This window comes from Ochotona princeps, chromosome 6 (assembly GCF_030435755.1).
Source record: "Ochotona princeps isolate mOchPri1 chromosome 6, mOchPri1.hap1, whole genome shotgun sequence".
Classification (NCBI taxonomy): Eukaryota; Metazoa; Chordata; class Mammalia; order Lagomorpha; family Ochotonidae; genus Ochotona; species Ochotona princeps.
Genome location: NC_080837.1, coordinates 6,700,908 through 6,726,256, shown reverse-complemented (window position 1 = coordinate 6,726,256; position 25,349 = coordinate 6,700,908). Strand labels below are relative to the sequence as shown.

The 25,349-nt window shown below is 47.6% G+C and overlaps 1 protein-coding gene across 2 annotated transcripts in view; it reads right to left on the bottom strand.

Annotated features, from left to right (window-relative positions):
* The window catches only part of PDE8A (phosphodiesterase 8A), a 134,861-nt gene that overhangs the window by 46,842 nt on the left and 62,670 nt on the right, over window positions 1–25,349 (bottom strand). For both annotated transcript variants that reach the window (XM_058665518.1, XM_058665519.1), the window contains exons 2-5: window positions 15,874–15,930; window positions 13,182–13,372; window positions 6,559–6,615; window positions 4,785–4,839 (exon numbers count right to left, since the gene is read on the bottom strand). In XM_058665518.1, the coding sequence (XP_058521501.1) occupies window positions 4,785–4,839; window positions 6,559–6,615; window positions 13,182–13,372; window positions 15,874–15,930 (360 nt within the window). The remainder of the gene's footprint in view (window positions 1–4,784; window positions 4,840–6,558; window positions 6,616–13,181; window positions 13,373–15,873; window positions 15,931–25,349) is intronic.

Sequence of the window (25,349 nt, the reverse complement as noted above, 5' to 3'; positions counted from 1 at the left end):
CAGCCAGAGCCGAGCCAATGTGAAGCCAGGAGCCAGGAGTTTCTTCTGGGTCTCTCACATGGGTGCAGGATTCTAAGCACGTGGGCCATCCTCTGCTGCTTTCCCAGGCCACAAGCAGGGAGCTGGAAGGCAAGTGAAGTAGCCGGGATTCGGGGTATGAACTGGTACCCATATGGGATCCTGGCGCATGCAAGGTGAGGACTTTAGCTACTAGGCTACCATGCTGGGCCCAGGAAAGGCAGATTTACAGAGAGAAAGATCTTTTATCTGCTGGTTTTCACTCCCCAAATGGCCACCGATGGGCTGGTCCAAAAGCAGGAGTTTCCTGCAGGTCTCCCACATGGGTGCAGGATTCTAAGCACGTGGGCCATCCTCTGCTGCTTTCCCAGGCCTTAAGTAGGGAGTTGGATGGGAAGTGGAGTAGCCAGGACACAGACCAGCACTGCTACGGCATCCTGGCACTTGCAAGGAAGACGATGAACCAGTCAAGCCATAGCGCCAGGACTGATATGAAAGTATTTGGGAATAATTACTCGCCTTTTTTCTTGGCTTTCACCTGCATGATACACAGGTGATACTCCAGCTGAGAGGGAAAGGTGAGGCCTACAACCCAGTGCCGGTCACCATGAGGTCTGCAGCGAACGAAGGGAGACAGCAAGGGAGACAAGGAGTGCTGGCCAGGGTAGGGTAGTCCTGCTCGCTGGCAACACATGACCCTCCCTGCCCCTGGGGGTTGATGGCCAGCTGGCAGGGGAGGGCAGGGCAATGCTGACAGGGAAGGGACAGGAGAAGACACTGCTGGGCCCAGTGCCTGTGCCAAGAAGCAGATAGGCAGCTGGGGACCTTGAGACAGACAGGGTAGGGGGTGTGTTCATCCAGCTGCAAAATGCAACTAGCTTTTTCACTGGCCATGAATGTTATTTTTTTACTGCAAAGGCAGAAATGTCAGAAAAACAAGTGCACGTGACCATCCTGCTCTTCAGCGTCTTGCTCTGTATGTCTTCTTGCTCATTATTCTTGCCTTGCACACAAACATCTCATCATCCCATCTGCCCTGCTAAGTATCTGCTCTGTCCCAAGGAGCCCATAGGCCGTGGAGGCTGGAGAATAAGGCCAGGACCCTGGCCCAAGTATGCTGAGGAGGTCAGCTGCTAGGCCCTCTGCCCAAACAGCAGTGAGAATTACCTGTAATTTGGGGGAGGCAGGAATGAGGGGAGGGACAACCCCTTGACACCTGCAGCCCAACCCCAAGCTGAGTGATACAGACTCTGGAGCTGTTCCTCTCCAGGGGCTCTGACATACCCCATGGTGAGAGACAGCAAACCCTATGTGCTCTGTTGCCAAGTCCACCTGCAGAGGCAAAGAGGTCCTCCGCCTACTCTCCCATCCTGAACCCTGACCCATCCACAAAACAGCGGGCTGCCCCTGAACACCAGGGGCATTGGCTTCCAGGCCCAAGCCTTGTCCCCAGCACTGGCAGGCCTGCAATGGGGCAGAAGCCCCGTCCCTCTGTGTCTAGCTATCCAGATCAGTGACGGGAACATCCTTTGGCAAAGCTCTTTACAAAGGTCAAGAACTGTGAATAACAGGGCTAGTTAGTACTTGTGGTCACTCAGGACTGGCCACCCTTTCTGTTTTTAATATTTATCTGTTTGAAAGGCAAAGCGACAGAGTTAAGAGACAGAAAGCAAGGGAAGCAAAAGCTTCCACCCAGTGGTTCACTGCCCAGAGGGTCACAACAGTCAGGGCTGAGCCAGGCTGAAATTGGGAACCGAGATTTGGCCATCGTCTGCTTTCCCAGCCATGTTAGGAGAGAGCAGCTGAGGCTTGAACCTGCACTCCACCATGGAAGGCAGACATCACAAACGTCACTTCCCCATCTCCCATTCTGGTCCCTGTCTACCAAGGTGAGCTGCTGTCACCTCCATACTTCCTGAGCCAGGTGTCAGCAGGACTGACTGTAACTTTTGTGCTTTCTGCACAGACACACTCTTATACGGACAGGCACTTAGAAGCGGCTCTGAGAAGGCTGCAGGTGACATTGGGTTGGTGGTGTGGGCAGAGAAGGGGGGAACAGTGTGGTGCCAGCATTGATGACGTGGAATCTCTTAACAGCACTTCCCCGGCACCCATCTGTCCAGCCCTGCTGTGGTGTGCTTTCCAAGACACCATGAATAAACCTGATGTTCAACGATTCTAGGGGTCCTGGCAGGGAGGGGTCCCCTGTAAAAAGCACAGCCACATCAGCCTGGAGGGGGATGATGTCGATCCTTCAGGACTCGCAGCTTCCTCACCTGGGCCCCACCTATGGGCACCCTCACCAGCTGGCTGGCTGGCTGGCAGGGTTCTTCTCAACCGAGCTGACGGGGTCACTGGAGGTCAGGGGGCAGGGGATGAGGCTTCAAAACTTAAGACAGTTTTGAACTGTCAGAGGATTTTGGATTTCAGTTTAGGGATGCTCAGACAGTAAAGTGTGTGTGTGTATATTCCCAAATTGGAAATAGCAGAGCATTTCTGCTACCAAGCATGGCAGATAAGGAATGTTCAACCATGTGTCGTGAAGGCTATCAGAAACACAAAGAAAGGCACAGAAACTGTAGTAATAATAACCCACTGTATGTTTTTAAATATAAAATGGTGTGCTGTATAAAATCTTGTATTCCACCTTATGTGACATTAAAGTCTATTTCTATGTTTTTTTGGTCTGAACTTTTTTCCTATTTCTTTGCTCATTTATTATTAAATGCTTACAAATATGATACAATTGGGATTTTTAAATGCAATCTAACTACCGGAATATAAAAGGGAGAATGCAGTCCACTCATACACTCTGGCTTTTATTTCTTCACTTTCACTTGTGGGTTCTACGTGCTGTTTCTTCTTCCCCGTGTTTGCCAGTTTGACTGAGTTGCACATCTTACCGTCTTTTCAATGGATCTCAGAAACAGACATATATTTCCTTACGGTTATCTGAAACCAAGGCAGCAGTTACCTCCTCCACAAAGTAGGGCCCACTGAACCCTATTCTGCGAATTTCTCACAGGCAGGGACATGCCAGGGAACTCCTACTGCTTGCTCTCATGTCACATCTCCTAGCTGAGCCCAGGAAAATCTTCCTGTCCTCCACCTTCTGCCCCCAAGCTTGCAGACACCTATGGTTGGCTAGGATGGTGTCAATTTTATGTACTGAGCTAGTACTAAAATTTCTCCCGGGAGAAGTCCCTTCTGCTCAAACAGTATGATCTGTCTCATTCTGTGTTTCTCCATTTGGCACTGATTTTCTAAGGAGGTAGAGGGATCACACACTCAGGTACACATCCGCGTGTGTGCAGAGCGAGAAAGGAGGCGAGCTAGGCTACAACGAGGCCGTGGGGGCGCAGGGTGGGATCACCTTCCTTCCTCTTGAAGCTGCTGTTCGAGGTCATTTCTTGTAAGGTTCACGTTCTCTTGACATGGCTCTTAGGGAGATGTATCTTTGAACTTCATGTACTTTTCAAAAACATGAGGAGTAGCTTGGCTGGGTGTCTGACTGGGTGGCAGGCCTTAAGCCCCTCCATCATCTCTGACTGCCATCAGCACCATTTTCATAGTCACCAGGCATTCACAGGGATTCCACATTCACAGCTGGCTTGCACTTCAGTTCCTGCTCACGCATTCACGTCTTGGTAAAGTATTCACATAAACTCTTTGCACATCCACATCTCTGAAAATTTCTCACGCCACTCGCCTTGGAAAAGGTGATCACACTGAGACAAGGTTCTCGGCTGGTTGTTCCTGGCGCACACTGAACACTACAGTGCTGTTCCCCTGCTGCTAAGGAGCTACCTGGCACTCTGTTATTCTTGGGAAAGTCACTTTTCTCTGGCTACGTTTAAGATTTTCTTCCACTTTTTTTTCCTGGGGTGTGTCCTTTCTTTTAATGTACTCTACTTTTGATTTTTTGTAATTTTACAACCTGTGGATTAGTCCAATCAGCACCTCCGGAAAATTCTCAGTTACTCTTCAAATACTTCGTCTGCCCCACTCTTCCTCTCCTCCTGGGACTCCTGTTACTTATACACTAAATAATCACATGTTAACCACATTATTTAACCTCTTTATTTCCTGTCTTGTATTTCTGTGCCACACGCTGCATAATTTCTTCTACCTAGGGTCTAGGTTTAAAACTGTTTAGTTATTCTGTTTCCATTTATTCAAATTTAATTGGATGAAGGGATCCTTCGCCACGGGAGGATATGGACTTTCTTCTGCCAAGCACCTGGGAGACCTACCCCACCCCTTACCACCTCGAATCCACGGCTGCCTGCCTTGTGGGGTCCTAAGTGGGGAACCTAAGTGTTCACTCCATTCCGAAGGCCTGCTGTGCAACCAGCTGACCCAAGTCCTCACAGCCTTTAGGTTGGAACACAGCAACAGACTGGGAAGCACGGGAGCCATGTTCAGGCTGCCTTACTCCTACGTCCAGAATTCTTGGACAGGCTTTAACAATTCCATGCACACGTGCAAGCATTTTCACACACATCCTGTGGTGGGATTTTTAATGTGGGTACCAGTGTGAGAGGTTTTATTACACTTAGATGGCTTTAAAGGTAACTTTTGAGACCAAAACAACAAAAAAAAAAGTGAACAGTATAAAGACTGTCAATAGGCTAGAAATGTAAATCAAACAGTTACACATCCAGGGACAATGTATTTGCTTCAAATTAATTAAAAACTTTAGCTGGGTAAGGAGATGAAATCTCACCTCACAGAGCTGTCTTTAGTTAATACAGAGTGGTACCTACCCTGGTGAAGCCAGCGGCAATCAAGGGCATGACAGACAGCTCCTCCTTATCCGCCCTTGGGGAGAACACAGGGCAGTCAGACACAGCCTCCGCCCACGACCCTCCCTCTGTCGGGCACGGCCTCCGCCCACGACCCTCCCTCTTCCACACTTTACTCCTCTACATAAAACTTATATAGTGCGTGGTTTTCAGAGGTATTCATCTAAACACATCAATATCTAAATTTAAAGTATAAATTTGAAAAACTGCTCTGATTTCATTTTAACTTTAAAAAAATTTTTTTAGTGGAAAGGCAGATAATAAAGAGAGAAGGAGATACAGAAACATTTTCTCTTTTTAAAGATTCGTTTATTTTTATTGGAAAGGCAGATACACAGAGGAGGAGAGACAGAGAGGAAGATCTTTCATCTGATGATTCACTCCCCAAGTGAGCGCATGCAGGTGCAGGGTGCCAAGGCTTTGGGCCGTCCTCCACTGCTTTCCCAGGCCACAAGCAGGGAGCTGGATGGGAAGTGGAGCAGTCGGGATTAGAACCGGCGCCCATATGGGATCCTGGCACATTCAAGGCGAGGACTTTAGCTGCTAGGTCACTGCACCGAGCTCAAGAAACTTCTTCTGTCCACTGATTCACTCCCCAAGTGGCTACAACAGCTGGAACTGAACTGATCCGGAGCCAGAAGCCAGGAGCTTCTTCGGGTCTCCCATGTGGGTGCAGGGTCCTAAGGCTTTAAACCATTCTCAACTGCTTTCCCAGACCACAAGCAGGGAGCTGAATGGGAATACGAACTGGTGCCCATATGGGATCCCAGTAGATGCATGGTGAGGATTTAGCCAGCAGGCTAGCTCACTGGGCCCCATAGTTAACTTTTGGTTCATATACATTACAATACCTGAAATATAGCAACTACATTTACAGCTGGAATCTAAGAATGTCTGTCTATATTTTCAATATGTATACATTTTAAATTAAGTTAAATTCTTTCCTAATTTCTTCTACTTCCAGTTTTTTAAAAAACAAAGCAGGCTGGTATCATGGTGAAGCTGGTAAAGACACCTCCTGCCGTGCCAGCATTCCACATGGGCACTAATTTCAGTACCAGCTATTCCACCTCCAATCCGACTCTGTGCTAAGAGCTTGGGCTCTGGCACCCACATGGGAGACCTGGAAGAATGTCCTGCTCCTGGCCTACTTCAGCCCCTGCTGCTATGGCCTCTTGGGGAGTGAACCAGTAGATGTAAGATCTATCTCTCCCCTCTCTCTGCAGTTCTGACTTTCAAATAGATGGATAGATACATAGATACATACATACGTACATACATCTTTAACAAACAAACAAAAGCAATCTCATCTCTCCTAAAGCTCAAGAGAAAAGTTTAAAGGATACAGAAGCATTTCCCATGCCTACACAAATAAGTGAGCTTTCCATGTGAATATCTGCCTTCTTCCTGCCTTGATTTAAGGATGAAATCTGAGATTCCCCCTTTATGCAGAGTGGGAAGGTGCTAGGCAGGTTCCCCTGGGAACCACAGTTTCAGAAATGAAATTCTTATAATAGTTTATGTGCTTTTAAAGTGAAAGGCAGTTGAAAATAAAAATTTGGCAACAAGTCAGAAATCCCTCTATGAAGTTAACTGTAGAAGCAACTTTAGATAAAACAGAACAAAGATGACAAAGTCATACCACCAAGGGACATGCTCGGGACAGAGGCTGCCGGGCAAGCACTTCACTGATAACACAAGCTCAACACCAGAGACAAGGGGAGAGAAATGTTACCTGCGTACGACGCCAACAATAACCGTGTTTTCTGAGAGTTTTGATGATCTGATAGACCTGGGAAAAATATAAAAAGCAAATATACAAATTTTGTAGGACAATTAAAGTTGTGGGAGAAGTAGGCAGGAGAGCAATACATCCCTTCACACTTGGCAGTCAACTCTGTGGCTTCCGGATCCTCCTCCCTTTGGGGGACAAACTCCACCTTGTGAACTGTGGTGCTGGAACGCTGCAGCTCACTGTAGGATGCCCTCCCACTTGGCCTGGCCTTTGCTAACCTTAGCTGCTTCAGGTGGAGAACTGCCCCTACTGTGTGCCACAGTCACGGGGCTCTTTGCTGGCACAGGGCCATGCTGGCCCTTGTTTACTGCCCTGAGCAGATGGCTGGGAGCCAAGGGGAGGAAGGAGAGTAAGGGCCAGCCTTCACTGTGTTCTAAGCAGCCTGGAGGATGAAGAGCCCCAAGCAAAAAGCAGGCTACCTGGACACTAAAAAACAAACAACTCCAGAAGAACTAACAGAAAGAAGAGAACCCATAGTCAGAAGCAAAATGGGGAGACGGGGAGTACAGGAAGCTGTGGAAGACACCCTTCAATCCCCTGCAGGGCCAGGGCCAGCAGTCCTCTGGGGAAGCAGCTTCTGACCCTTCAGGGAGTGAGGCTGTAACCAAAGGACCAGAGAGGACGGAAATGAATGCGCCACCATACAGGGTGCGAGAAGGAAAAGGAGCGCTCTGAGACCGGAGACAGGAAACCGCTCCAGACTCCTCCTCAGTGGGGGGACAGGGAGGAGATGTCTGCAGGGGACCACAGCCACAGCAGGACCAGGAACCCAGCTGACCGAGAGGAAGACGCCTGGCACTGCAGGGGCCCTGCACGGCCTGGGCAATGCAGAAGTGGCTGCCCTTCCCAGCCCTGGAGAGTGAGGCCGGGATGGACACTGATTGAGAACCACTGCTGAATCTGCCTGGGCAAGGGTCCCTGGCACAGCAGACAACCTTGGGCAGGCTGCATTCCTGGTGACTGCTCTGCATCCGGGCACTAATCCCCAACAGGGAGTAGGAGCCTGGGCTCGTACACAGCGTTCCCATGACTCTCAGGGGCCGTGGAGCATGCAGCATGCAGCCACCATCTCAGGCCTCAACTTCCACTTTTCAGAAGGAAAACCAGGATCTGAGTCGGGAAATGGCAAGCATGCAACCACAGAGATAGGTGATCCCAGTCCATTGGGAGTGGGCTGCCTGTAACTGCAGATATGACGGCGAGGGGCACCGGGCAGAGGACCCGGTAGACGAAGGCCACGCTCCTCTGGAGTCAAGCACTTAAAAGTTTCTAAAAAGCTAGAGGTATATTTTTGCCTTTTTAATTTTTTTTCTGGTGCATAAGATGAGAATTGCTTAGAAATGTCAGGAACCTGGGAAGAAAGAAAGAACACTCTTCCTTCAGAATTCTTAAAAACTTTGGAGGGATTACTTGGCACCCTTGGGACACTAGGAAGACTGGTTTTCACAAAGTCAGAAAAAAGATAGGGCATGACCCCGTGGATGGAGACCAGCGCCAATCTGTCGGGAAGCTCTCAAAAATCACGCCCCACCCTGCCCCTCCGGCATTTCGTTAGCATCCAGCTTGGTCACGGAGGACAGAAAACTCCAGAATAGGGACTCAAACCATTGGTACCTGTCTCAAAGAACATTAAAAATGTGCAGAAGCATCAGTGCACAGCTGCCAAGGCAGAGGACCCGGCCTCTGATCCCTGGCCCTTCTCTATAGAAGTTTGTGCCTCATGGTCCAACACAGGTGCTTAGCACCAGCCATAATGTCCCATTCTGGATGGCAGGGAAAGGACTTGGTTTCTTCTGTCAGCGAGGCCTTCCAGAAGACACACGTGGCAATTCCACTGTCCAGCTGCAGGAAGTAGGGCCATGCAAGTCATTTTCTAGGCAGCTCTCTGCCCAGCTAAACATCAGAGACTGAGTTGGTAAGGAAAGAATTGACACAGGCATTCGGAGCGATGACCGGACATGGACAAGTCCTGCTGCGTACGATCTTGGCACAGGCCTGGAAAGAAGGGCCACATGAGAAACACACGGAGCCCTCTCCAGAGTGCAGTCTTACAACTGTGTTCTTGTGCTTTGCTGGGATTCTCTGCCATGAGGAGTGCGGATCTGGAAGGACCTGGTGCCCTGGGCTCGGCCTTACCCCTGCACTGTCCCGCCTTCCCCTGTCTCCCATGTGCCCTGCTTCTGCCGCACAGGGGACTGTCTCCCTGCCTGTTTTGACACTCTTAAACACGTGGCTTCTAAAAGGCTCCTCGGCTTCCTAGGGAAAACAATTTTCTTGGCCGCTTGGGTTAAGCCTTCCCCTCCCTTCTGCTTGGGCGGCTTTTCACCGGCCTCTGCATCCTGCTCACTCACTGTGCGCAGGCCAAGAATTGCTAGGCTGGCAGAAGGGGCCAGAAGTTTCCTCAGCAGCCCTCTGCCAGACCCGCCCCTGGGTCTGGGCAGCAGATCAGCCCAAGAGGCACAGGGCCAGCTCAGAGAATGCTGCCAGCAAGCACGCGTGGCGCTGCCGCCCAGGGTGGGTCCTGACCTGAGTCTCAGACCCGACACAGCTTACTGCTTTGGCAACTTGTGCTGATCGGACTCCTCAGGCCTCTGTCCCTTCTTACCACGTGGTGGGAAAAGCCATGGCTCCGTGCAACCCTCGGCCTGGGTTTCAGAGTAGATGCAGAAAGTAAAGTAGAAGGGACTAGGGGGGACAGGAACTGCAGCACAGCTGGGGGGTCAGTGTCCTGGGCCAGGCAGCACACAGTGTGAGCACAGAGCCCCGCGGCTTGGCTTCACAGACAACGTGAGCAGGCATGGCTCAAGAAGAGGCCTCGGTCAGTTCTTGTTGTACAACAGAGAACAGGAAATCCTGTTCTGCTCAGCCAGCTCCATTTCTGCCTCTTTGGCTATCTTCTTGAGTTTTTGGACATGTGGAATGAGGTACTGTACAAGGTGGCCTCTGGGAGCCTAGCCAGGGGCTGATGAGCTCAGCTCCTCCTGTCACTTCTCAGCACCCAAACGAGCTCCTGCTCTGCTCTGAACGCTCTCCTGCTCAGAACGGGTCAGCATCTCAGCCGCCAGCTGGCTGAGTCCAAAGTCTGGCTTAGGAGTCGAGGCCTTCATGACCAGGCTCCTGCCACCTGCTCCAGGCCCCCAGGGCCAGCAGCCGCGGACACCCAGCAGACGCCCTGTCTGTCCCTATGCACGCCTGCTGCATCCTCTCACGGGACCCTCTCTCCGCGTTTCACCCTCCATGACTCCACCCAAGCATCTCTGGGGAAGCCCGCACTGGGTCAGATGCCTGCAGAGCCTGCAGAGCCTCCTGAGGTCACTCACAGGCCTCCCTGAGCCAGTACTCCCAGCTTTGGGCGTGCTAGGATTTCAGCAGGGTTTCAGCTATGAGGGTTCTTTATCTGTAAATGAGATTAAAGTCCTTACAGAAAAGTACTTCAAAAAGCTTAGGGAAAACGGAAGTTAAAATGTTTATTTAGATGGTAAAAAAAAAAAATCCAGCAAAGTTTTTCCTCATATGCATTTCCCATGAACATTTTGAAAACCCCTTGTCCAAGGCACTTCCTGCTGCCTTCCACACTCTGCAAGATGTGGCCCTTATCAGGCAACTTGTAGTACTGTGAGAAATGAATTTCTGTTCTCTGTAAGTTTCTCCAGGTGTCTGGTTACAGCAGCAAAAACACAAAGACAACCATGAACTAGAGCATCAGTACCTCACAGGCGAGAACCACACCTCTCGGCCTACTTGGCTCCGGTGTCACACACAGTGCCGGGAACTGAGCCGACTTGCCAAGGAGGGTCCCTAACCTTGTGGGCAGTGGAGAGAATGTCTGGCCATAGCAAAGTTGGTCACAGGGGAGGTAGGGACTTCCACAGGCCCCAGGGGGAGACTTGGAGGTGTGGCTGCTAGTCCTTCAGGTGGGGTCTGAGACAGAGAAAAAGGCCTTCCCCACACACACCCCCAGAGGTGCAGCTATGGTAACAGCGAGGTGGAGTGGGGGCCGTGCTCTGTCAGGGCAAGCTGAGAGGACAGGCTCAGGAGGGGAGCCCTAAAGACTTCCTAACACAGCAGCCCCCAGTGGGCGGGCTGGCTCAGCGGGATGATTCTAAGGGAGACTACCTGGTAAGGGTCAGAATCAAGAGGAAACTGACCCAGGAAAACACATCAAGACAAGGGCCTACTCTGGTCCCCCTCAGCCCATTCCCACAGGCACGAGGAGCCCACCGCATCCTGAACTCTCACCTAACACCACAGAGGTGGCATGGTAGAAGAGAGCTGGTGGGAAAGATGTGCCTTTGGCCAGGGCTGGCCCAGGCCAGCAGGAGAGGAACACCCTTGTGGCTGCATGAGCTCTGCAATCTGGCGAGAGGGCCACCCCGCCTGTTCTACCGCTTTGAGTGTTCCCATTCTGGAGCCACACTTACAGGAGCTCAGGACCCTGGCTGGGGTCCAATTCTCCAGCCGTGCTCCATGCGGATGTGCTCAGTCAAGCAGAGAGAGAACACCTAGGGGGAAACATGTTTCTGCCTTCCAAGGCTGGGATTCTGCCTCGGGGTGGGGGACTGGAGCTGACCTAGCGCTCGGGTGGGGCTGCACAACACCAGGAGCCTCCCTCTGGCAGGAGGCTGGACAGGGGTGGGCTCCCTTGGCCTGAGAACTGAAGACATACACCTGCTACCTGATTCCTTGCTAAAGGCATCCGCTCAGACACACTCTGCTCCCATTCCTTATGTCCACATTGTAGAACCTCAGTCTTCATACACTGAGAGAAGGCTGATTAACTAAAATGTTTACCATTAGGCTTAGTGAAATAAGCCAGTCCCCAAAAGACAAATATCTGTGTTTTCCCTGATCTGTGGTAACGAGCACATAGAGAGCAAGAAGTGTAATCTATGTGAGTAAGACTGACACTTTGAGATTTGATTACTGTTTATAGTCCTTCTCTATACTCTTGAAGAACATTGGGGGCTGGTTTTTTTCCCCCTATTTTCTAGTTGTTTAATTTTCTTTTTTAAAACTTAATGGAAATGTTAAGTTTGCGATTGCGAAATGAGCTCAAAGTATGCCGTTGCAAAAAAATAAACAAAGACATAAGGAAGGAGGAGGGTGGGTGGGGAACACGGGCAGAGGGAGGGTGGGAGGGGGAAGGATCGTTGAGCTCCTAAATGTGTACTGTCAAATGGGCGAAACTTGTTCACTTTCTGACAGTAAGTTAAAATAAAAGAGGTAAAATGTTTATGGAGTTTACACAATTTGTGTCCGTTTTTTAGCTGTTATGTAACATTGCTGTCTTCATTTAAATACTTCAACTCTGCTCATCTCAAAGTTCACACAAGGCAGGGACTTTATTTACTTTGGGTCTAGAAAATACTCCTGTAGAGGACTCTGTGAAAATCTGTGCAGTGAATTGTTTATTGAGAATATCTCTCGTGTACTATTCCTATCAATGGTATATTTTCTTAAGAAGTGGAGCCAAATTCGGTTATAACTGTTTTAGCACAACAATAAAAAAAAAAGTGGTGCAGAGTGGAGAAATAGCCTTGTTTTTTCTTCTCTATACAGAAGGCTTTAGCAGAGTCCCTTTAAGAAGTCTGCATCTGCACTGTCCAGCTCACACCTGTGGCTGGGTCTGTGCATGGACAAGCCTGGGAAAGAGGCCACGTATTCCTGAGCACTCCTGCTCCTGGCCTGCAGTATTCTTCCCCTTCCTCTGAGTGACAGTCACTGCATGGCCAGGATGGAAGGAATCCTGGAAAGTAACAGAAGCCAGGGGAGGCAGAGGATCACCCAGGGCCAGGTGGCTGGCAGGAGCCAGGGCAGAGGGGACACTCCCTGAGGCCAGTCACACCAGGTAAAGCTACCGGTTGGTCAGTGCAGGAACAGGAACAGGCAAGTTCACGTGCACTGACCAAGGGCCCCACAGTCTTCTGTGATCACTTGCTTATCATGTCTGTTTTCAACCCTTGTTATATTGCCTTACATCCTTTCTGCCTCTTCAAAAAAAGAATCAAGATTTTAAATATCCTTAAAATTATTACTCTAAGGTTTTACATTATATTAAACTTATGATTTGTCTTCCCCCAAATAAAGTTTTATATTAGATAAAATGAGTATTTTACTTTGCCTCAAGCAGTAGCAAATCACTTTTGTATATTAAAAATTCCGTCTTAATTAGTTTTGTTGACCACGCAGAATTCTCTTATGACATTGCAGTTTTGCAAATAATGCACATTGTCTAAAATTAGAAGACAATGCTCAACATTTTTGATAATTTTAAAAACCAATCTGGATGATTATAATAATTCTGGTAATTCAGGTAACAACTTGTGGTACACTGCACACTGGGTTTCATCTTAATCTTCCTGGTTCTCATGTATATCTTCTTACTGTTTTGAGCTACACCAAGCAAAGCAAAGCAAGGGAAAAATAAAAGAGATAAAGCTTGGTCCCGGAAATAATTAGACTCTAGGGTCTTCTTGTTGACATGCGAGTAAGATAACTTAAAAGTAAATCAACCCGTTCCCCAGCTGTGCTGATGGCCACAGTGGCCCACATCTCTGGCTTACCTGCACAGCGCCTCCGCATCCAGCTGCCGCGGGTTCCTGTGGTCTATGATGATGATATCATGATGCTTGTCCAGGAAACAGGCCAGGACGGCCTGGGCCTCCTTAGTGACCGTACATTTAAACCCTGCTTTTTCACACGCCCTGCAGAATCCATTACACTGGCTATCTTCTTTGGTAAACACTAAAAGTACCTGAATAATTAGAAAGAGCATGGACACCTATTAAAAACACACACATGTCAGACATGTCATTTGTTAATAAGCAGCAGAAAGCTTGAAGCGGGGACTCATGTGTGAACACAGTAGCATATCCATGGCAATGTTCCTCCTGCACGCCACTCGGTGACGTCAGCCCTCAGCTCTCTGACTGTGCCATTTCCTATCTGCTCTGAGCCTGCAAGGTCAGGCACTTTGGTCAGAAACTTACTTGTTCTGCTCATAAAGCTATTGCCACAACTCAACAAAGGTTTGATAAAGTATGTTATATTGAAATTAAATCAAAACACAGAAACACAAACTTAATTAGGTAAGCCTCAGGTAGCAAACACAAATATTTCAGGAAAACTATTAGAATATTTTACTTTTAAGAAACATACTTATGTGGTTTTCTTTTTCCTGAGATTTACTGTATTTTATTTGAAAGACTGAAAGTGGGAGAGATAGAGATTTTTCAATAGTTAGGGATGGACGAGGCGGAGGCCAGAAGCCAAGAACTTCTTCCAGATCTCCAACATAGGTGCAGGGGCCCAAGCACTCGGGTCATGTTTAGCTGCTTTCCCATGCACATTAGCAGGGGGCTGGGTTGGACGTGAACATCTGGGACTTGAACTAGCAGCCAATAGTAAATACATTTTAAATAGAAAGTTAAACTTGTAACTTTTAGCAAGGGGATATGCTACTTATTTTTCACTTAGGTTTTGACTCAAGATTTTATTTAATTCTGGGGCTGGTGCTATAGCTTCGTATGCTAATCTTCTGCCTGCATCCCTGGCATCCCACATGGATGCCAGTTTGAGCCTTGGTTGCTGCACTTCTGATCCATCTCTTTGCCTATGGCCTGGGAAAGCCGCGGAAGATGGCCCAAGTGCTAGGGCCCCTGCACTCACATGAGAGACCTGGAGGAAGCTCCTGACTCCTGGCTTTGGATTGACTCAGTTCCTGCCGTTGCGGCCATATGGGGAGTGAACCAGCGGATGGAAGATCTTTCTCTGCTGCTGCTTCTCTGTAATTCTGCCTCTCAAATAAAAATAAATCAATCTAAAAAATAAAAAAGAAGCCATTGAGTTTTTTTTTAAGGATTGTATTCAATTTTCCCAAGTTAAATTACTCTGATTCTGAGAGGTAAGACTTAAAACCAGATGAAAATGTTAACTTTAAAACCTCCCGGTTAGTGAGGGAGCCATGTGGGAGGCAGCACCTGCGGCCCTGCCTGGCTCATGGGATAGCGGTGGCCTGCAGGAGATGGAGCCATCTGTGTGGGACGGAGTCACAGAAACCCTCCGCCCCAGACTCTCCCTGCCTGCACAAACACCATGAATGCCAAGACCTAACAACACACATTTCTGTTCATTTATTTAAAAGTAACAGTGATAATCTGTATGGAGGAAATCCCCAAAAATACTTGAGTAAATTTTTAAAAAAATTTTTTTTAATTGGAAAGTCAGATACACAGAGAGGAGGGGAGAGAGAGAAGGTCTTCCATCTGCTGATTCACTCTCCAAGCGGCCACACTGTTCAGAGCTGTGCCAATCCAAAGCCAGGAGTCTCTTCCAGGTCTCCCATGTGGGTGCAGGGTCCCAAGGCTTTGGGCCATCCTCGACTGCTTTCCTAGGCCACAAGCAGGGAGCTGGATGGGAAGCAGGGCTGTTGGGATATGAACTAGCACCCATATGGGATCCCAGAGTACGCAAAGCAAGGACTTTAGCCACTACACTACTGCACCAGGCCCAACTTGGGTAAATGTCAATGGGCTGTTCTCTGCTCCCTATTTGGGGGACAGATAAAAGATATTTTCTGTCTGATGGAACTGATTCAGCAAAGTAAAATATAAAATGCTTTACCTTTCATGTAGGAAAATTTAAAACCTATAAGAATAGTTGTGAAGACTGCCTTTACTTTTCCACACCCACGCCTGCATACAAACACTAATATGGCAAATTTTTTTTATGGCCAACCCAATCTAATGCAGGCTGCCACACATCTTAAAATGCTTCATGTACACTGCCAAGAAAGATACTACAGGTGAAGACCCCTCTTAAGATGTCCACAGCCCATCACAGGGAGTCCTTAAGTTATAGTACTAGCCCTGCTCCCAATTCTAGCTTCCTGCTAATGTGCACCCTGGGACACAGCAGGTAATGGCTCAGGGAACTTGGTCCCTGCCACACACAGGGAAGATCCTGTTTGAGTTTCTGGCTGCTTGTGGTTTTGCCCTGCTCCATCCCTGGCTATTGGGGGCATTTGTGGTGTAAACCAGCACATAGAAGGTCTCTGTCTTTTTCTGTCTTGTGTATAAAATTTTAAATACATAAATATCTTTATTCTTCTAATTTTGCTATTAAATTTAGGAAATTTAACACGTGCCCAATATTATCATCTGAAATAGATTATCTTCAACAGGCTACTTGGGATCCACACCCACTCTTTTTAAAGAAAATCAACATGTGGTAATAACAGTGTGACTCATTAATTACCTGAAGCTGATCTTGATGAAATCTCATGGGGCCAAACTGCACATCAGCTATTGCTACCTGTAAGAAAAAAAATAATAAAACACACATGCACACACACACAGTTTGCTTTGTTTCTCGCTCTAATCAGTCCCATAGGTAAAAGTGAAATTTCTGCCCTAGAGAAAAATTACATGAAGCAAATAATAGAAAAAAAAATTAAGGAGTCCAGGCACGCCTCCTAATCTTCAAAAGAAGTCAGAGCTGGAATGGAGATGTCAAATGAAACTCATCCTCACATTGTCTTTTACTAGTAGTATGTTGCTTTAAGTGAAAAACGTCTTCATGGTTACAATCGCAATCAAACTAGATTACAACATCAAAGGTCTCCAAATAGCACACACTGAATATGGATTCCCTCCTCGCCTCTTTCCATCCTTCTGATAGATGATGCAATCTTGTTTCCGGAATGGCACATGGATAATACAACGCAGCAGTCAGAGCTACAGGTGTTAGCAGCCGAGAACCCACCCCAGGAAACAGCACAGCAGCACTCGTTAGCACCAGCCCAGCCACTCAACAACACGATCCCACCAGTGAAGAGCAAAGTTTCCCGTGCCCTGGCCACTGCAATGAGGGCTGAACAAAGGACGTTTCACTGAGTCCTCACAGCGATGGGAGAGTGTAGGGCAGGAAACAGAGGTCCCTGTTTGGGACCGCCTGACAGCACAAGGAACTGCAGACACTTTAGCTCCACAAATGTGCAAACCTATGCCTGAAGGTGGCTCCAATCCAGCTTCCTGTGGATGGAAGAGCACACGCTTTCTCCTCTCTCTCTCTCTTTCGGGTCTCTCTCTCTCTCTCTCTCTCTTTCTCTCAGTTCTTACTCTCTTTCTCTCTCTCCATAGCTCCACCTTTCAGATAATCCTTGTAGGAAAGAAACCCAGACATTGACCTCAACTGCCTCTCCAGCTGTGAGGATGGCCCATGGTTCTCCATCCCATGTGGGAGGCGGTGCCATGGCTGCTCAGCCTCCCTCTCCCCTCGCTAGCATCATTCTTCAGTCATGGTCTGAAATAAAATAAGCTAGTGGCCCATGAGTCGTGGGTACCAGCTTTTCCTAGCTAAAAAATACTCGTGGTTTCCCAGCCTCTGAGCAGATCTGGTCAGCGTGTGTTCAGCACAGAGCATTGGTCTTGAAGGAAGTTGTAGGGGCTTCAGCGGGGGTCTGAGTGAGGAACCAGACCATCACCAAGAGGCCAGGGTGGGAAACCTGCCACACACGGAGCCTCTGGGTTAATCACAAGGTGCATCCTTTCCTTTGAGGAGCAGTCCAGTGCTAGAGCACATCATGAGAGGTCGTCACCGGGGACTGGAGTTAATTGCCACCCATTCCCTCCTTGGGATTCTCTGCACTGCACAGACCAGCCCAAAGAGGGCAAGAAGATGGCATGGGTACTCCAGCCCTTCCACCAACATGGGAAACCCAAGTGGAGTTCCAGGCTTCAGGTGGAATGCTGGCTGCTGCACTCATTTGGGGAATAAACCAGCAGTAGAATCTCTCTCTCATTCGCAAATAAACATGATAACTAAAACTTAAAAGAAAGGGGAAAAAAAAAAAACCCTTTGGGCCCAGCACAGTGGCTCAATTGGCTAATCCTCACCCTTTAAGACCTGGAACACATATGGGTACCGGTTTGTGTCCCAGCAGCCCCACTTCCCATCCAGCTCCCTGCTTGTGGCCTGGGAAAGCAGTCGAGGACGGCCCAAAGCCCTGCACCTGTGCGGGAGACCTAGCAGAAGCTCCTGGCTTTGAATCAGCTCAGCTCTGGCTGTTGCAACCACTTGGGGAGTGAACCAGCAGATGGAAGATCTTCCTCTCTGTCTCTCCTTCCCTCTGTAAATCTGCCTTCCCAATAAAAAACATCTTACAAAGAAAAGTCCTCATCTGATGGTTTCATGGGTAAATTAGACCAAACATTTAAAAAAGAACTAACACCAATCCTTCCCAAACTTTTCCAATTAAAAAGAAAGGAACACATCCTATCTGACTCTAGTAAGCCCATATTTCCATGATAACAAGACAAAAAGTAAGAAAGAAACTGCCCTTTATGAACACTGAGCAAAAGCCCTCAACACTGCCAGACTGAATTCAGCAAACTGTATTTTCCTAATAGCAGGCTTAGGAGTTAACTCAGTCAGGGAAGTCAAACTTCTACAATGAAAACTACAAAACACTGCCGAGAGAAATTAAAGATTCCATCTTCACAGACTGAGGTTTTATCCTGGAACATCAAATGTCTTCCCATCTGTTCAAACCTTATTTTGGGGGGGGAACATTTTTATATCTGTCCTCAAATAGCCTTTATTAAGTTTAGGTTTACTTTTTTTTTCATTTTTGTTGGTTTGCTTCTGTCTTCATCTTCTCCCCCCCCTTTAGGCCCTAAGGCCTAAGGCCTTGACCTACCTGTTCCCACACCTACGATGGACAAACAGGCCAGGAGGGCAGTCTGTAGATGAAATCTCTGAACAAACCTCAGTTCTTCACATGTAACATTCATTCCTAGCACTTCTCCCGCCTGGGACTGTAACCAACCTATTTTACAAAAAGGAGGAAGCTGAGGGGGCCGCCATGGTGGTTCAATAGGCTAATCCTCCAAGTACAAGTGCCAGCATTCCATATGGATGCTGGCTCATGCACTGGTGGCTCTATTTCCCATCCAGCTCCCTGCTTGTGACCTGGGAAAGCAGAGGAGGATGGTCCAGGTCCTCGGGACCCTGCACTCATATGGCAGATCCAGAAGCTCCTGGCTCCAGATTGACTCAGCTCCAGCTGTTGTGGCCATTGGGGGAGTGAATCAGAGGATGGGAGCTTATCTCTGTTCATTGCTCCCCATCCTGGACCTCCCAGGTCTTTCTCTTATATAAATAAGTAATTTTCAAAGAGCAAATTTGCAAATAACAAATAAACTTTATGATCTCAAACTATTAAAGTAACTCAACACTGAAGACATGAAGAAGCTGCGTGTTCATTTTTGAAAGATGTTTAAGACTGTGAGCGTTGCCACTTTAATTGTAGCAGTATCGTTTAGAAATGGTAATGTTTCAACAACTCCAATCGCCCATGAGCACTGATTTGCTCAAGCTGTATGCATTTAGACTGACATCCTGTCTGCAGGGTACATCCGGCTCTCTGGGCCTTGCTGGAGAGGAGTCCCCGCACAGCCGGACAGCTACTCACCACCACCACCCCAAATAACCACGACCAGGAAATCTGATGACATTACTCAGTGGGCGGACGTCAGCAGCCAGCCCTCAAAGAGTAAACAACTTTCCCGCGGCTCTGCATAAGGAGACTGGAACTAATGGAATTTGTGCATCCATCCTTTATTTGTGCATGAAAATCAAACTGACCCAATGCTTCGGTCACAGCCCTCTTAATTCATTTCCCACATTAATATCTGAAAAAGGAAGCAACATTTTAAAATTAAGATTAAGAAGATAGCTTGGATTTAATCTTCCGGCTTCAAAAGCACCTGACATTTTCAGATAATATATAAAGTGTCAATATGTTCAAGGGTTGATATCAAAAATTACACAAACTGCTAAGTTCAACCTTTTGGATTTTAAGTGTGTATATATTTACTAAAATTTCTTGTTTAGGACAAAAATGTAAAATTAGGGCAGCAGTGAATAAGAATACTGAACTGCATTAAGTATTTGTTTGGGTAAATACAGAAATACAAAGTTATCACTGGAAGCTCTGATAAATCACAACAAGGTTTCTTCTGACTGCAGAACTGATCCAACAGCACTTGGATGGGACGCCACAAGACAGCTTCTGTGAGGAACTCACAGTTCAAAGAGGGAGACCAGGTGGGGAGCGCACAGTTTCAACTCAACAAACACTTCTGCTCCTCAGAGCACTCCCTAGCTGTGCTCTGCATTGGTTTTTTCCTCCCTAGCCCAGTCACCACTTGATATGCTACATCTTTTTATCATGTATCTCCTTTAATGTTTCTCTTACTGGAATATAAAAATGCTATGATGATAGGGGTTTATCTATTTTCTTCATTGCTACATTCCCAACACCTAAAAATAGGACCTGGCACACAGCATGCTTTCAAACAATGTCTTCAAGTGAACATTCAGCAGCCAATCCTCTTGAACAAATCATCTCTTAAGAGAACATTCACACCAGCTTATTACATGTCGGCATGTCACATGGCATCTCCGTCCTATGTAATTTCACATATACCTATTTTCACTAAAAACAGAAACAAACTGAAGAATAAGTAATTGAAACCACAAAGGAATCCAGTGAACTACACCCTTTTTCCTACATTGCCTTTATTAGGAACAGAAAGTTATGCTGGGGGTCAGTTTACATTCACTGCATGCAAACCCAGGAGGAGTTGCAATAGTTGTAGACATCATGGAGTACACATCTCAACGTTAGAAAGCAGGTGCCGTGCTAGACATACAGAACACAAGGCCAAGTACCTAACCTGTCTTTGAGTAGCAGTTGGGGGAAATGTAAGTAATGACAACTTGATGCAGTCAGTGTACCAAGTGTGTGCTGTGTGCTAAAGTCTTTGCTTTATATCCTAGTTCAGTTCAGTTTGGCACTTACTTTGTGAACAAGGGGAGATCATTAACCCCGTTTCATTGACGAGAGAGCCAAAGCTCAGAGCAGCTGGTCTAACGCTGGGCTGCAGCAATGACAGGAACAGGACACAGTTCCATGGGAATGGAATTCCATGGGCTCCTCAAGCCCCTGACCTGGCTCCCCTGAAACGGAAGAGCAGCATCCCCTACCCGACAAACCTTCACCGAGCTCCCAGTCGCTGCTGAACAGATTCCCAGTAGAGAATGAGACAGATCACACCACCACTTAACACGCCAGAGAGATGTGATGGTGTAGCTGGGGTGCTACCCTGAGTCAGAGACCAGGAGGGAGGGCCTCTCACTCAGCACAGCAACATGGAAGGTGAGACCACAACGACAAAGAGCAAAGCAGCAGCTGAGGTTGTGATGGCTGGTGCACAGGCTCCACGCTGGGAGCAAGGTGGAGGAAGAGGGTCAGGAGCTGGCAGGAGCCAGACCATGCAGAGTTCTCTATTCTAGAGCAAGAAACTGGAATGCTGGGGACTGAAGTTGTAGCCTTATGGACTAAACTGCTCTATCCCACGGGGGCGCTGGTTCATGTCACTGTTCCACTTCTAATCCACCTCTTGCTCATGTGCCTGGGAAAGCACTTGAAGATGGCCCAAGTGCTTGGGCCTCTGCAGCCCTATGGGAGACCCAGTTGGGAGTTCCAGGCTCTTGGCTTAGGACTGGCTTAGCTCTGGCTGATACAGCCACTTGGGGAGTAAACCAACACATGGATATCCCCTCTATCTTTACCTCTCTGTGTAACTCTGTCCTTCCGATAAGCAAATATGTCTTTTAAAAAAACGTTGGACTTGATTCTAAATTTCAGGAAAACTGGTCAGGCTTTTACACGAATAGCGATATGATCTGATTTCTATTTTTAAAAAAGATCTCTTTGGCTGCTCCTGGGGAGTGGGCTGAGGGAGACTGAGGCCAGAAGGGAAAGTTGTGCAGCCGTGCAGGTGGCAGAGGGCGGCGGTGAGCTCTTGTATTTGCCTTGGAGAAAAGATGGAATTGGGGTGTGTATTGCACGCAGAGTGAACAGAACTTGTGGCTGTCAGCACACAGACCCGAGTCCTGAGACCCAAGCCACAGGTCGCACTGGGAAATGTGATGTTCTGCTAGGTGTCCCAGTCAGGGCTGGCATGGCCCTGTCCAGTCCTTTACAGATTCACCCACAAGATGGCACCAAGAGCTGCCCTGAGCTCCGAGCTGCTTGCCCTGCCCTCCCCACATTTCGTCCCATCCCTACTGTTTTCCTTCCCACCCCCTTCTTTTATCTATTTCTGATTTTTCTCTCCATTAATTTAAGAAGTGAATATCTACTGAGAGGTTTTATGGCTTTATTATGTAGCCCAAGCGAGTCACATGCTCAAGTAAAATCATGCAGGCATTCTTCTGTCTAAATCCATATAGTGTTACAGCAAAAAAAAAAAAAAAAAAGACCCAAAGAACAGCTACTTCAAACGCTCTGCCTGGCACTGAGTAAATTAAGCAAATTATTAATATCAATAACAAATATTGACCAAGGAGTTTCTGCTATGGAATTATGTCTCATACACATTATAAGGATTTTTTAAAAATAACTTGATTTATTTGAAAGGCAGAGAGAGGCAGATGTCCAGAGGAGAGGGAAAGAAGGCAGGCAAGGAGGGAGCGAAAACCCAAGGGGGCAGAGAGAGAAAGCGAGTGAGAAACAACCTTCTGTTCATTGGTTCACTTCCCAAAGGTCCACAGTGGTTGTGGCTGGGCCACACTGAAGCCAGGAACCTAGAACTCCCTGCCAGCCAGAGGGCAGGAGCCCAGATGCACAGGCCGTCTTGACTGATAAGTCTTTGGAAAGCTGGTTTCTAAAATATCTTATTTTTTTACAGAGTACCAAGGGGACTATCTTTACTGAGAGCCATTAATTTCATGACACTTTGAAATACAAAAGTAGCTGTGTCTGGCATGATAATCATATGGCTAAAGTCCTTGCCTTGCACACACCGGGATCCCATATGGGTACTAGTTCATGTCTTGGCTGCTCTACTTCCCATCCAGCTCCCTGCTTGTGGCCTGAGAAAGCAGGCGAGGACGGCCCAAAGCCTTGGGACCCTGCACCCATGTGGCAGACCCAGAGGGGACTCCTGACTTCAGATCAGCTCCAGTTCTTGTGGCCATTTGGGGAATGAACCAGTGGATGGTAGATCTTTCTCTTCTCTCTATAAATCTGCCTCTAATAAAAATAAATCAATCTTAAAAAAAAAAAAAAAGGAATGCTCCCAACCATCAATTAACAAATTTGCCTCTCTCTTTCTGGAATGAGTCCACAGAAGGACTTCAAGACAGTCATGGAAACATTGAATTAAAAAGTAAATTTACTTTGCTGTTAAATAATGCTGCACACTTTGCACAGCTTCTCCACTGTATACATTTTTCATGAGCTTCCTAAAGTCCGCTTGTAGCTGAGGCAGATGTACATTCATCAATTATGTTTATGAAACATGCTGCCCTTCCAGAAGGCTCCACAGGGGCTCCGCCAACTGCCTGAGCCTCCCCGTCCTGGCGGTTAAGACCAGCCTCGGTTTACAGAGTAGCTAATAAGCCTAATGCGATCAGAAAGGGATCACACTGAGAATGACAATCCACACAACAGAACAATCTAGAATCACCCTGCCCCCTAACCAGGTTAAACAGATAGGGGTTTAACTCTGACCACTCTTTTCTCAAGTTAAAAAAAGTGGGAGAAAGAAAAAAAAAATCCCGTATGGCATTAACCAGGGCTCTCCACTTTGCTCTGCCTGGCCTAGATGACAGGGCTCTGGGTAAGGCTCTGCACAGCACCCCACACCCAGGCAGCCGCCTAGGACGCATCAACAACAGCTGTGGAAAGGGGAACACCCCCAACAAAGCCCAGAGTAAAGAAGAGAGCAGAAGCAGAGGCCAAAGGCAGAACACTCTGCCCATCACAGCTTCTGTGGGAAGCAGACTTGAAGACTGAACGCCTTCGGTTAGCTAGCCACACATGGCTCGTTCTGACCTCATTCCTGTGCCAGGCTATCAGAGCCGGGAATGCAGCCCTTGACCTGGGGTTGACCTGAGCCCTTGACCCTAAACAGGGTTCTCAATCCTTGTTTGTGAGGGCTACCCAGATCTTCCAGCAAGTGGCCCGCACAATTTTTAACAACAGTATTCTCTTTAAAGCTTTCTTTTTTGAACACCGTTTTTTATGTTTGTTTTGTTTTACTAACAATTGTGTCCAATTCTAAATTTAGAATTATCATGTCAGAAAAATCAGGGAATCAAGGGGGAAAAAAAAACCTCTTATCCCAAAGAAACCTGAAGTTTGGATTTTAGAGGAGAAATTGCAGGAGAGACAGAGGAGCCATATGGAGGAAGAACCGACAAAATGGATAGACCACGCCCCAGCCCCAGGGGCAGGCAGAAGCCTGGAGATGAGGATGGTCGCTTGCACAAGGTGTGCAGGCCAGGCCCAGCATTGGACGAGCCCCCTGCCCTGCACTGTGCGTAGAAGCAGTCACCCATACAGGGGCTACGAGTTCTCCCAAGAGAGATGGTCTCCTCCTGCGGCAGCTGCTTCCTAGCAGTCTGGAGGCAAAATTTTTGTCCCATTGAGAATAGTAAGACGGACCAGAGCTGTGGTGTACCTGGGAAGGCTGCCATCTACAATGCCGGCATTCTATAAGGGCACAGGTTTGAGACCTGGCTATTCTACTTGTGATCCAGCTCCCTGCAAATGTGCCTGGGAAAGCAGTGTAGAATGGCTCAAGTGCATGGGTTCCTGTACTGATGAGGGAGATCAAGATGAAACTCCTGTCTCCAGGTCTCACTCAAACTGACAGCCATATGGGATGCTGTCCTTGTAGGCAGAGGCTTCACACAGACCCCATGGTGTTTCTTTAAAACATAGCTAAGGGGCTAGCGTTGTGGAGTAGCCACCAGTGCCCCCACAGTGCTGGCTTGCATCCAGCTGTTCTGCTTCAGATTCAATTTTTCAGTAACGCACCTAGAAAAGTAACAAAAGGTGGTCCAAGTGCTTGGGAATCTGCCACCTATGTGGGAGACCCAGATGAGGTTCCAGGTTCCTGGTCTGGTCCAGTCCTGGACGTTACAGCCATCTAATGAGTGAACCAGCACATGGAAGATCAATCTCTCTCTCTCGCTCCTTCTCTCCTTTATTTTTAATTTTGCCTTCCAAATAAATAAACCTTGGGGCTGGCACAATGGTGTAGCAGGATAAGCCTGTGACACCAGCATTCCATACGGACACCAGTTCATGTCCCAGATGCTCCTCTTCTGGTCCAGCTCCCTGCCAATGACCTGGAAAAGTAATGGAGGCTGGTTCAAGTGCTAAGGCGCTTGCACCCATGTGGGAGACCCAGAAGTAGCTCCTGGTTCCCACTTGAGATCAGCCCAACTCCAGCCACTGCGGTTAGTTGAGGGAATGAACCAGTGCAGGGAAGACCTCTCTCTCTGTAACTCTGCCTTTCCAACAAAAATAAGCAAATATTCAAATAAAAACATCTTTAAAATTGCTAAGTATAAAAGAATATCTGTAATACTATTTACATTAACAGAAAGCACATAAACACATGACAATATATACTTGTAAGAACACACACATATTTGGTATACGCTTGCAATGGGGGAATCTCAACTGAACTTGAGCTGTGGTTATGCAACAAGGTGGAGGAATCCACCATGGTGGGAGGGTTTGGGGAGGGGTGGGGAGAACCCAAGCACCTATGAAACTGTGTCACATAATACAATGTAATTAATGAATTAAAAATAATAAAGAATAATTAAAAAAGCACACACACATAAACCAAAGTAACACACATTAA